The sequence below is a fragment of the Macaca thibetana genome, chromosome 12 (assembly GCF_024542745.1).
Source record: "Macaca thibetana thibetana isolate TM-01 chromosome 12, ASM2454274v1, whole genome shotgun sequence".
NCBI lineage: Eukaryota > Metazoa > Chordata > Mammalia > Primates > Cercopithecidae > Macaca > Macaca thibetana.
Window position 1 is genome coordinate 125579478 of NC_065589.1, and position 12237 is coordinate 125591714.

Below are 12237 nucleotides of genomic sequence, written 5' to 3' on the forward strand. Positions count from 1 at the left end.
GATTATCGGCAGTTCCCTAGCACAGAGAGGTAAAGGGAACCAGCCAAAGAGAGCAGATGAGCAGCATAACTGAGGATGCTTCCTTCCCCCTTCTGGATTCCTCATGGTATCTTTCAAAGAAAGGGCCAAGGGTAAAAATATCCACAGAAAGAGATTTCATGGCAGAATAAATAGATGAGTAAATAAACAGTAGATTAAAAAAACTATACACACAGCACAATCACACCTCTATCAGGCAAACAACATGAGAAAGAAATGGAGGCCTTCTCACTGAAATAGTAGGTAATACTGGATACCAGAGAACAAATAACTTGCTTTCTTCTTTGGGTTTGTTTCTACTTCACACAGTTTGTATGCTGAATATGTTACTTTTGTAGGAAAAACAAAATTACACAATAAATTATTTTAAAAAAAAAGAAAAGAAAAAAAGAAAACCTCTCAAGTGACTTGACCTTGTCAAACCGGAAGTTTAGAGTTAAGATGAAGTGGTAAAGGGAGAAATGAATTGCTTTAAGATTTTACTAATCACATATAGGCTTTTCAGCAACATAAATCTTACTTGATTGCATAATAAGGCAATGAAACTTGGAAATAAACAGTACTATAGCCACATTGTGACCCCTTTTACATAGTAGCATTTTCTTTTTTTTTTTGAGACGGAGTCTCACGCTGTTGCCCAGGCTGGAGTGCAGTGGCGCGATCTCGGCTCACTGCAAGCTCCGCCTCCTGGGTTCACGCCATTCTCCTGCCTCAGCCTCCTGAGTAGCTAGGACTACAGGCGCCCGCCACCGCGCCCGGCTAATTTTTTGTATTTTTAGTAGAGACGGGGTTTCACTGTGGTCTCGATCTCCTGACCTTGTGATCCGCCCGCCTCGGCCTCCCAAAGTGCTGGGATTACAGGCTTGAGCCACCGCGCCCGGCATAGTAGCATTTTCTTAATGCATGCAAGGAAACTACATTGAAGGATATCCATGGGGAAATATTAATCTCTTTCATGATTTTGGCCAGAAATTAAACTTAATTACAAAAGGAAAGCAAAGTAGTTTTAGTTTTCACAATGAGTTTATTGCTTTCTTCTATTTATCAAAAACGAATGACATGCAACATCTAAAATGGGTATCAGGGAGTCTCGGCTGAGGGTCATAGAAGAATCTGGATGCTGAAGGAGAATTAGGGAAGGGGAAGAGGCAACTGCCAATGGAGAGTATTCTATGGACGGACTTACCAGAAACTGGCCTCATGATATCCATTGGTTCTACTTCTTCTTTCACTTTAATTTCAGGAACAGGAGGGCCCAAGACGGAGGACAGACTGCCACCCACAGTGACTGATGGAGGTGGTGCAGCTGCAATGGTGGTGATGGGTGGAGTGATGGGGACCGCTCCAGGAATGGTTGAAAGGGCAACGGCTGGTTGTGATGGGGGACTGGCTGCTGCAATCATAGTTGGAATGGTCGGTGGAGGCTGCTGGGCAGTTGGAGGGACGGCAATGGTAGGCTGATCATTATTTTGATTGGATACAGTCTCCATGGACACAGTGACGGGAGTGGCCATAGACACGTGGATTTCAGACTTGGGTTTGGCACTAAAACACAAAAGAAAAGCACGTGTAGCAAATAAGAAAAAAACTGCCTTCATCTACAACATCTCAGAGGATGGGCATTTGTCCAATTATTTCTGTTCAGCGCACTGCACAATTGATAACTTTTTTAATTTTTAATTTTTAAAAAATTTTGAGACAGGGTCTCACTCTGTTACCCATGCTGGAGTGCAGTGGTGTGATCTTGGCTCACTGCAACCTCTGTCTTCTGGGCTCAAGGGATTCTCCCACCTCATCCTCCCGAGTAGCTGGGACTACAGGTGTGTGCCACCATGCCAGGCTAATTTTTGTATTTTTTGGTAGAGATGGGTTTTCACCATGTTGCCCAGGCTGATCTCTAACTCCTCAGTTCAAGTGATCCACCTGCCTCAGCCTCCCAAAGTGCTGGGATTACAGGTGAGAACCACCACGCCTAGCTTTAATACTCTATTTCTTGAGTTTAAAGTTTAACAAAGCAATTTTAAATGTCAATCAGGTTTTAAAAATATACTGTATGTCCTGCTCCCACCCAAGTTTTTATAAGCAGTAACAAAATTAACAAGAAAATAACACTTTAAAGAACTCACTCAAAGTCATATTGTCATAGCACAACCAATTTTCATAATATTAATATACATTTTCCCCCAGAATTCCTTAATATATATGTTGACTTTGGAGTTATTATTATTATTTTTTTCTTTCTTTTTCTTTAACTACAGTTGTAATTGAGAGGGACTGAGGTTGAGCTGATTACTAATGGCCAATGCCTAATCAACCATTCCTGTGTAAATGGAATTTCCATAAAAACTCGAAAAGACTGGATTCAGGAGCTTCTGGGATAGCTAGCACGTGAAAATTCCTGGAGGGGCGTGCCTGGAGAGGTCATGGAAGCTTCACATCCCTTCTCCCAGGCCTTATGCGTCTGTTCCAGTTGGTTGGTCATCTGCATCCTCTGTAATAGCCTTTATGAAAATACGTTAATGCACATAAAGTGTTTTCCTGAGTTCTGTGTGCTGTTTTAGCAAATTAATCAAAATGCATGGGAACTAGCTGGTCAGAAGAACAAGTAAAACCACCTGGGGCTTGCATTAGGGGGTGAAAGTTTGGTAGTCCTGTGGGACTGAGCCCTCAACCTGTGAGATCTGACACTATCTCCAAGTGTCATAATTGAATTGGAGGGCACCCACCTGGTGTCTTTTGCAAATCTGGTTGGTTGGTTGCCGGGGAGAAATCCTTCCCCAGTTCTTACTAACCAGAGGTAACGGAAGTTTCTGTGTTGTTGTTGAGTGAGAGAAGACAAAAACACTGGCTTTTACTCCTGTATTCTCAGATGAGCAACTGTATACTTGGGATTTTTAACCTATAGAAATGAAAAGACTGAGTTGGGCACAGTGGCTCATGCCTAAAAACTCCCGGCAGTTTGGGAAGCTGAGGCAGAAGAATCACCTGAGGCCAGGAGATCGAGACCAGTCTGGGCAATACAGTAAGACCCCATTTCTTAAAAAAAATTTTTTTTTAATTAGCCAAGTGCATTGGCGTGCACCTGTAGTTCCAGCTACTAAGGAGGTGGAGGCAAGAGAATTACTAGTGCCCAGGAGTCCGAAGCTGCAATGAGCTATAATTGTAACACTGGCACTCCAGCCCGGGCAACAGAGGGACTAGAAGTTCCGGAATATAAAAATGTAAATGCTGAAAGAGGAAAAAAAAAGAAAAAACACTAGAGAGTCTGAACTGCATATTTGAATAGGCATAAGAAAGAACTGGCTAGGCATGGTGGCTCACGCCTATAATACCAGTGCTTTGGGAGGCCATGGCAGGAAGATCACTTGAGCCCAGGAATTCGAGACCAGCCTAGTGAACATAGGGAAACCCCAAAACTACAAAAATACAAACATTAGCTGGGCGTGGTGGTGTGTGCCTATGGTCCTAGCGACTCTGGAGGCTGAAGAGCAGGAGGATTGCTTGAACCTGGGAGGCTGAGGCTGCAATGAGTTATGACGGCACCACTGAACTCCAGCCACAACACAGCGAGACCCTGTCTCTTAAAAAAAAAAAAGGAGAAGATGAATTACGGCAAAATATTAAAACAGTTACATCTGTTTGATTACTATTATTTTCTCTGTGTTCCCAGACATTTACAGATTTTCATATTGAGAAGGCTTTAAGATAAAAGAAAAAGAGAGAAGAGAAAGAGATAGTAAATAAATGAGAAAAAGATAAAGAAATCAATTCTAGAAGTTCACCTAACAAATAAAGAGTTTCCCCCAAAAAAGGGATGAGATGGAAATTGAGTAGCAGAAAACAAATTATGAGAGAAATAATACATTAAGATTTCCCTGTACCGACCAACACAAGTTTTCAGACTGAAGAGACCACTGAGTATCCAGCACATGTAAAAACCACCAACTGGCACAACAAACCACCATGGCACATGTATATCTGTGTAACAAACCTGTACATTCTGCACACGTATCCCAGAACTTAAAGTATAAAACAAGGCCGGGCACAGTGGCTCGCGCCTGTAATCCCAGTACTTTGGGAGGCCGAGGCAGGAGGATCACGAGGTCAGGAGTTCAAGACCAGCCTGGCCAACATGGTGAAACCCTGTCTCTGTTAAAGATACAAAAAATTAGTGGGGCGCAGTGGTGAGCGCCTGTAATCCCAGCTACTCAGGAGGCTGAAGCAGGAGAATCGCTTGAACCTGGAAGGCAGAGGTTGCAGTGAGCTGAGATCGTGCTACTGCACTCCAGCCTGGGCAACAGGGCGAGACTCTGTCTCAAAAAACAACCAACCCAAATTCTACTGTCAAGTTTTTGAACATTGAGAACAAAGATCATTAAAGCGTTCAGAAAGAAATGAACATGTAAGATATAAAGATCAGCACTCAAAAATCGTATCTGGGTTTTCAAAAGTAAAAACAAAATGTAGAAGACAACAGAGTAATACCTTTATATGTATGCCACACTCTCTCTCTCATATATGTGAGAATGAGACAGACATAAGAGACAGAGAGAGAGAGAAAGAGAGAGAGAGAGAGAGAGAGAGAGAGAGAGAGAGAGAGAGAGAGAGACTCCCTCTCACTGTGTTGCCTAGGCTGGAGTGCAGTGGCATGATCATGGCTCACTGCAGCCTTAAACTCCCAGACTCAGGTGATCCTCCTGCCTCAGCCTCAGTAGCTGGGACTAAAGGTATGTGCCACCATGCTTGACCAGGTTTTGTATTTTTAGAGGCGGAGTTTTGCCATATTGACCGGCTGGTCTCGTACTCCTGGTCTCCTGAAGCTCTGGGGTGAGCCACCACACCCAGCTAATATTTTTAAAGAGCAATGATTTCTCATCTAAAATTCTGCCTGCCATTCTATCATTTAAGTGTGAGGAGTTGTGTTTCAGGAATGATGGAGTAGACATACTTTTTCCTATTCCTCCCACAAAGTAGAGCTAAAACTCGGGCGTGTTATATATAAACCAAGCGCAACGAGCTGCTGAAAAGTGAGGAGAAAAAGGCACATTGTCTAGGGACCTCAGGACCCAGGAGTGGCACGGCAGTCAGTTCCCTGGATTTGCTTGTTGCCTTGTGTGTCCTGGACAGGGCGCTGGAGAAGCTGATAACGTGGAAATGCCAAAGAGCAGAGACAAAAAATGTCCCAAGAAAAGCCTACTCTGTCTAGCCCAAGAACCAACAAAAAGGAGTGGCTTGACATGACGAAAATCCTGTAGACAATAATTGCTCTACTCCAGTGAAACGTCACAGAAACAACTGCGGCCTTGGCAAAGGCTGAGAAGAGTCTAGACTTCCCTGGCCAGGTTGTAATGAGGGGCCTCAATCTCCTCCCCATCCCACTACTCATGCAGTATCATCAGAGGCCAACCGGGAACCTGGCCTTCACGGATCACCTGGCAGTAACAAGGCAATGCCCCCTCTTCCCTGCTGGGGTAGTTTGAGAGGAGGCCTGCTAAAGTATAACCTATACATAAATCCAGTCTTATAATTTAACACTTAAAATGTCCACTTCCAAACAGAAAATCACTCATCAAGAAACAGGAAAATCACAACTTGAATAAGCCAAGAGATGAATGATAAAGGAATTATCTGACAAGGACTTTAAAGCAGGTATTATAAATATATGTTAATATGCAATTATAAATCCACTTGAAATGAATGAAAAAAATAGAAAAATCTTAGTAAACAAATCAAAGTTATAAAAATTTTGGAACCAAATAGAAATTAAAGAAATAAAAAATATAATAACTGAAATAAGGTGGTCTTGCTGTGTTGGCGAGGTCTTCACAGGCATGATCATTGAGCACCACAGCCTCCAACTCTTGGCCTCAAATGATCCTCCCTCCTCAGCCTCCTGAGTAGCTGGGACTATACAGGTAAGAGCCATCGTATCTGCCTTAGAATCAGTGAGGCCGAAGACAGATCAGTATAATTAGCCTAATCTGAACAATACAGAGAAAACAGACTGAAGAGTGTGGGTAGAATAAAGATGTTTTCTGATATGCCAAGTATCAAAAACTGACACCCTGGGCATTCTGTCACTGCTACTGAAGAGGTGCTCTTACAAATCGAGGGGGTAAATCAAGAAGAAGGAAGCATACAGGCTCCGGGTGACAAGGTGGAGGGAGTTCAGAGCCTGGCGGAGAGAAGAGGCACCAGGAACAACAGCTGGGCACCGAGACCAGACAGGCACCAACACAGACCGGGGCAGGCAGAAGCAGGGCTTCAGGGAGGGATGTGATCAAGAAAAAGCACAAATGACAGAGATCTGACAGGTTTCTCATTTCGAGCAGTTCTGTAGGTTTGGTGGAAAGTTTGAAGATGAACTAGTGATGCCTAGAAAACCTACACAAACATTATAAGCCTTGTAGTACGACATGACTTAAAAAAATTAAACTTACTTATATTGACAGCTATTGGATTTCCTTTTTAAATGTTTTATATTTTTCAATATCTTAATTTTCCTTTAAAGTTTTTTTGTTTTGAATTAATAATACATTCATATGTTTCAAACGATATATGGAGAAAGCTCCTCGATATATTGGATGGGTTCATCCACTATTAACTTCCACACAATATCACTATATCTCAGCATTCCATTGACTCTAAGATGGCAACAGTTATAAAATGAACCATTATTTTGTGCACACTTAAAAATACAGTAACTGAATTCTAGAATATTAAGATGTCATCAGTTTTAAGATACTGATTTTAGAGATGCTATGGTTTTAAAACCTTGTTTCTCACAATTAATAAAATATAATAATTTCTTGTATGACCTTATAGTACTTATGTATGTAGACAAAAGCAAATACAAATGTTTGTTCTTTTCTTTTTTTTAAGACAGAGTCTGGCTCTGTCGCCCAGACTGGAGTGCAGTGGCACGGTCAGGACTCACTGCAGCCTCGACCTCCCAGACTCAAGCAATCCTCCCACCTCAGCCTCCCAGTAGCTCTGGACCACAGGTTTGCACCACCACACCCAACTAACTTTTGTATTTTTTGTAGAGATAAGAGTTTCGCCATGTTGTCCAGCCTAGTCTCAAACTCCTGGGCTCAAGCGATCCACCCGCTTCAGCCTCCCCTCCCCAACCCCTCTGGCAGCTGAGACTACACGGGTGTACCACCATGCCTGGCTAATTTTTTTTTTTTTTTTCAAATTTTAGTAGAGACAAGATCTTGCTATGTTGCCCAGGCTGGTCTCAAACTCCTGAGCTCAAGTGATCCTCCCATCTTGGCCTCCCAAAATGCTGAGATTACAAGTGTGAGCCACTGCACCTAGCCCAAATGTTACTTTCTTACCCAATTTGCCTGCTTATTTCAAAACTGTCATAGCATATACCTCGTACCTTTTTTTTTTTTTGACTCATTTGGGTTGCTTTTTTGACTTGTAACCATATTTTATTTAGCCAGTCCCCTATTCGTGGAGTAGAGTATAAAGACCAATACAGATAACAACATTCGACAGACTAAAAAACTACAAATTTAACTGGGAATATCTGGAGGCGGAAGGTGAGCAGAATGCACACGATTCCCCAGGCTCTCCATCCTATCAAGAAATGCAATGCTCAGCCACGGTGGACAAACCACATGCTGTCAGAGCCAGATTTCCCAAAGTATGTCACTTCCTTGCTTCTCTACACTAAGGACTTTGGGGAAAGTGAAAGTGGAATGAAAACTACGGGGGTGAGAGGAGGTGCTTCTGAGCTCTGGTGCTGACTGTTCAGGAGAGCTGCATTTCAGAGTGGAGCTGTCCAGGGAGCAGCAAGCCAGCTATCTTTCAACAGAGCCCTTCCAACTCTGGCGTGTTAGCTCTCAGCACGTTGACACCTCTGTCATCTGATATGTGTGCTAGTGTATCCGATTAATACATTACCACATATACCTGGGAAAGAAAAATGCCTCTGTAATTTTGGTAAGTATTGCCAAATTGCCTTTCCGTAAGGGTTATAATAGTTTGCACTCTCACCAAGAATAAAAACACCCAATTATCCACAGCTTTTCCAACAGCATATTTCAAACTCCTGGTATTTTGCCAGTATGAAAGGTAAATGATGGTGTCTCAGTGTGCTCTCAGTTTGCTCATCTCTTGATATAAAGCATCATTCCACATGTTATGGACCTTTGATACTTCTTTACCTGTGAACTAATTGTTCAAAAAGGTCGTTCATTTTTCTACTGGACTTCTTTACTATTCACTTCTGGTAGTTATTTATATACTATGAAGATGAGCCGTTAGACTGTGATATGGTTGGAAATATATCTTTCCAATTCATCATTTGCCTTCCACTTTGCTTATAAAGTTTTTTCTTGACAAAAGTAGTTTGTTTCTTAAATAATTTTTACTAAGTCAAATTTCTCTCTCTTATTAAAGACAGGGTCTCACTCTATCACCCAGACTGGAGTACAGTGGCATGATCCTGGCTCACCGTAGCCTCGACCTCCCAGACTCAAGCAATCCTCCCACCTAAGCCTCCTGAGTAGCCAGGACCACAGGTGCGCACCACCGTGCCTGGCTAATTTTTGTATCTTTTGTAGAGATGGAGTCGGTCTCGAACTCCTGGGTTAGAAGCAATCCGCCCACCTTGGCCTACCAAATTGCTGGGATTACAGGTGTCAGCCACCACATCCAGCCCTGAGTCAAATTTCCCAAAACTTTCTTTTTATAGATTCTGAATTTTGAGTCATAAAGTGATACAGTTTGGCTCTGTGTCCCACACAAATGGCTCCCGTGATTCCCATGTGTTATGAGAGGGACCCTGTGGGAGATGACTGAATCATGGGGGCGGGTCTTTCTTGTGCTGTTCTCGTGATAGGAACTAAGTCTCATGAGATCCGATGGTTTTAAAAAGGGAGAGTTTCCCCGCACAAGCTCTCTCTTTGCCTGCCACCATCCACGTAAGATGTGACTTTCTCCTCCTTGCCTTCTGCCATGAATGTGGGGCCTCCCCAGCCACATAAATTTATCCATGGGTTTTTCGATCGTTATTTGCATAGAACTACATTAAGTTCAATGTAGAGAAAAACTCCTTTTTAATTTTTTTATGGTTTATCTCGATTGAGTTAGTGTTAGGCAGGCAAACTAGAAATAGGAATGAAAGGAGAAAACAGAAAGCCCTTTTAACCCATTTTAAAATGTTCTCTGAGAGCTGGGCATAGTGGCATGTGCCTGTAGTTCCCTACTCAGGAGCCTGAGGCAGGATGGTGACCTGAGCCGAAGAATTCAAGGCTTTAGTGAACTGTTCACACCCACTGCACTCCAGCCTGGATGACACAGTAAGACCCTATCTAAAAAATAAGGAAATTTAGGCCAGGTGCGGTGGCTCACACCTGTAATCCCAGCACTTTGGGAGGCCAAGGCAGGCAGATCACCTGAGGTCAGGAGTTTGAGACCAGCCTGGTCAAGACAGTGAAACCCCGTCTCTACTAAAAATACAAAAATTAGCCAGGTTTGTTGGCACACGCCTGTGATCCCAGCTACTTAGGAGGCTGAGACACAAGAAATCACTTGAACACGGGAGGTGGAGGCTGCAGTGAGCCAAGAATGCGCCACTACCTCACAGCCTGTGCAACAGAATGAGACTCAAAAAAAAAACCAGGCTGGGCACAGTGGCTCACGCCTGTAATCCCAGCACTTTGGAGGCCAAGGCGGGCAGATCATGAGGTCAGGAGATCGAGACCATCCTGGTCAACATGGTAAAACCCTGTCTCTACTAAAAATACAAATAAATTAGCTGAGCGTGGTGGTGGGCACCTGTAGTCCCAGCTACTAGGGAGGCTGAGGCAGGAGAATCGCTTGAATCTGGGAGGCAGAGGTTGCGGTGAGCCGAGATCACGCCACTGCACTCCAGCTTGGCAACAGAGCAAGACCCTGTCTCAAAACAAAACAAAAGAAACAGAAAAACCCAGACTAACACTAACCCAAGTAGTCCTAGCTACTTTGGAGGCAGAACAGGGAGGATCACCCAAGCCTGGAAGGTCAAGGCTGCAGTGAGCCAAGCCATGATTGTGCCGCTATACTCCAGCTTGAGTGAGTGACACAGTGAGATTCTGTCTCAAAAACAAAAAAAGGGGGAGTGGGGGGCAGGGTGGGGAGCGGGCATGGGGGCTCACGCCTGTAATCCCAGCACTTTGGGAGGCCGAGGCGACTGGATCATTTGAGGTCAGGAGTTGGAGACCAGCCTAACCAACATGGGAAAACGCTGTCTCTACTAAAAATACAGAAATTAGCTGGGCACGGTGGCCATGCCTGTAATCCCAGCCACTCAGGAGGCTGAGGCACAAGAACTGCTTGAACCAGGGAGGTGAAGATTACAGTGCGCCGAGGTCACGCCACTGCACTCCAGCCTGGGCGACGGGGCGAGACTGTCTCAGAAAAGAGAGAGAGAGAGAAAAGTGTAATTAACACGTGGAATTTAATCATATCTATTTCCCCTTATTATTATTTCGATTTATTATTATATCCTATTTATTTGTTGTCTGCTAGAACTGATGAGGCCTGAAAAACGTGAATTAAAGCCCCTGTGCTCCTAAGCTGCTCTCTGAAACCCTTCTCACACTTCTTGTAAATTCTGCTTTATGAGCCTTAATGCTACATTATTTGGTACGCAGATATTCTTAACTGTTAAAACTTCATTGTAGGCCAGGTATGGAGGCGCACATCTGTAATCACAGCACTTCGGGAGGCTGAGGTGGGCAGATCATGAGGTCAGGAGTTCAAGGCCAGCCTGACCAACATGGTGAAACCCTGTCTCTACTAAAATACAAAAAAATAAGCCAGGCATGGTGGTGTGCACCTGTAATCCCAGCTACTCAGGAGGATGAGGCAGGAGATTCTCGCTTGAATCTGGGAGGTGGAGGTTGCAGTGAGCCGAGATCATGCCATTGTACTCCAGCCTAGGCGACAGAGCGAGACTCTGTCTCAAAAAAAAAAATAAATAAATAAATAAAATAAACAAACTTCATTGTAAATTAGATTCTTCAGCATTATAAAGGACCCTCTGTGGGCCGGGAGCGACAGCTCACGCCTATAATCCCAGCACTCTGGGAGGCCGAAGCGGGCAGATCATTTGAGGTCAGGAGTTCGAGACAAGCCTGGCCGATATGGTGAAACCCTGTCTTTACTAAAAATACAAAAATTAGCCGGGTGTGGTGGCACATGCCTGTAATCCCAGCTACTCAAGAGGCTGAGGCAGGAGAAGTGCTTGAACCCAGGAGGTGGAGGCGGCAGTGAGCTGAGATTGCGCCACTGCACTCCAGCCTGGGCAACAGGAGTGACATTAAGTCTCATGAAAAGAAAAAAAAAGGACCCTTTGTGTTCTGCTTTTAAGCTGAATTCCACCTTTTCTGATAAGATTTCAATTTGTTTACCTTTGCTTGATAAATCTTTTGAAAAAATATTTGTGTGTGTAACTTGAGTTCTCAGATGACATTATCTTTTTTCACTGGTATTTTAAAATTGGTTACCATGGGATTACAATCAGCAGTCTAAATTCATATCAATCTAGTTTGCATCGATACCAACTTAACTTCAGTAACATACAAAATGTGAAAGGATGGAAAAAGATATTTCATGAAAACAGTAACTGAAAGAAAGCTGTGGGCCTGTATCAATATCAGAGAAAATGGATGTTAAATCCAAAACAAGACAAAGGACATACTATATTAATAAAAGATTCATCAAGAAGATCAAAGAACTGGGAGAAATGAGCAGTTACTAATGAAAGGGCATAAAGTTTCAGTTAAGCGAAACGAAGAGGTTCTAGAGCTCTGTTGTGTGACACTGTGCCTGCAATGAACAACAGTGTACATTTAAACCTCTCCCCACCAGGGCAGATCTCATGTTAAGTGTTCACACCACACTAAAGAGAAGAAGATACAGCAATTATAAACCTTCACGCATCAAAGAACGGTGCCCCACGTAGCAGAATAAAGGAGATACTGACAGAATTAAAGGGAGAGACAGAGAGGATGACACCCACCCAGGCTGGAGTGCAGTGATGCAATCTCAGCTCACTGCAAATTCCGCCTCCGAGTTTCAAGCGATTCGCTGCCTCAGCCTCCCGAGTAGCTGGGATTACAGGCATCCACCACCATGCCCAGCTAATTTTTGTATTTTTAGTACAGACAGGGTTTCACCATCTTGGACAAGCTGGTCTTG

At 43.5% G+C, this 12237-nt stretch overlaps 3 protein-coding genes across 8 annotated transcripts in view; all 3 read right to left on the reverse strand.

The window, feature by feature from the left end:
- The window catches only part of WDR33 (WD repeat domain 33), a 334355-nt gene that overhangs the window by 263069 nt on the left and 59049 nt on the right, over window positions 1–12237 (reverse strand). The window lies entirely within an intron of this gene.
- POLR2D (RNA polymerase II subunit D) overlaps window positions 1–12237 on the reverse strand; it is a 471659-nt gene that overhangs the window by 117750 nt on the left and 341672 nt on the right. The window lies entirely within an intron of this gene.
- SAP130 (Sin3A associated protein 130) overlaps window positions 1–12237 on the reverse strand; it is an 87781-nt gene that overhangs the window by 15736 nt on the left and 59808 nt on the right. For all 6 annotated transcript variants that reach the window (XM_050751588.1, XM_050751591.1, XM_050751589.1 and 3 more), the window contains one exon: window positions 1226–1584. In XM_050751588.1, the coding sequence (XP_050607545.1) occupies window positions 1226–1584 (359 nt within the window). The remainder of the gene's footprint in view (window positions 1–1225; window positions 1585–12237) is intronic.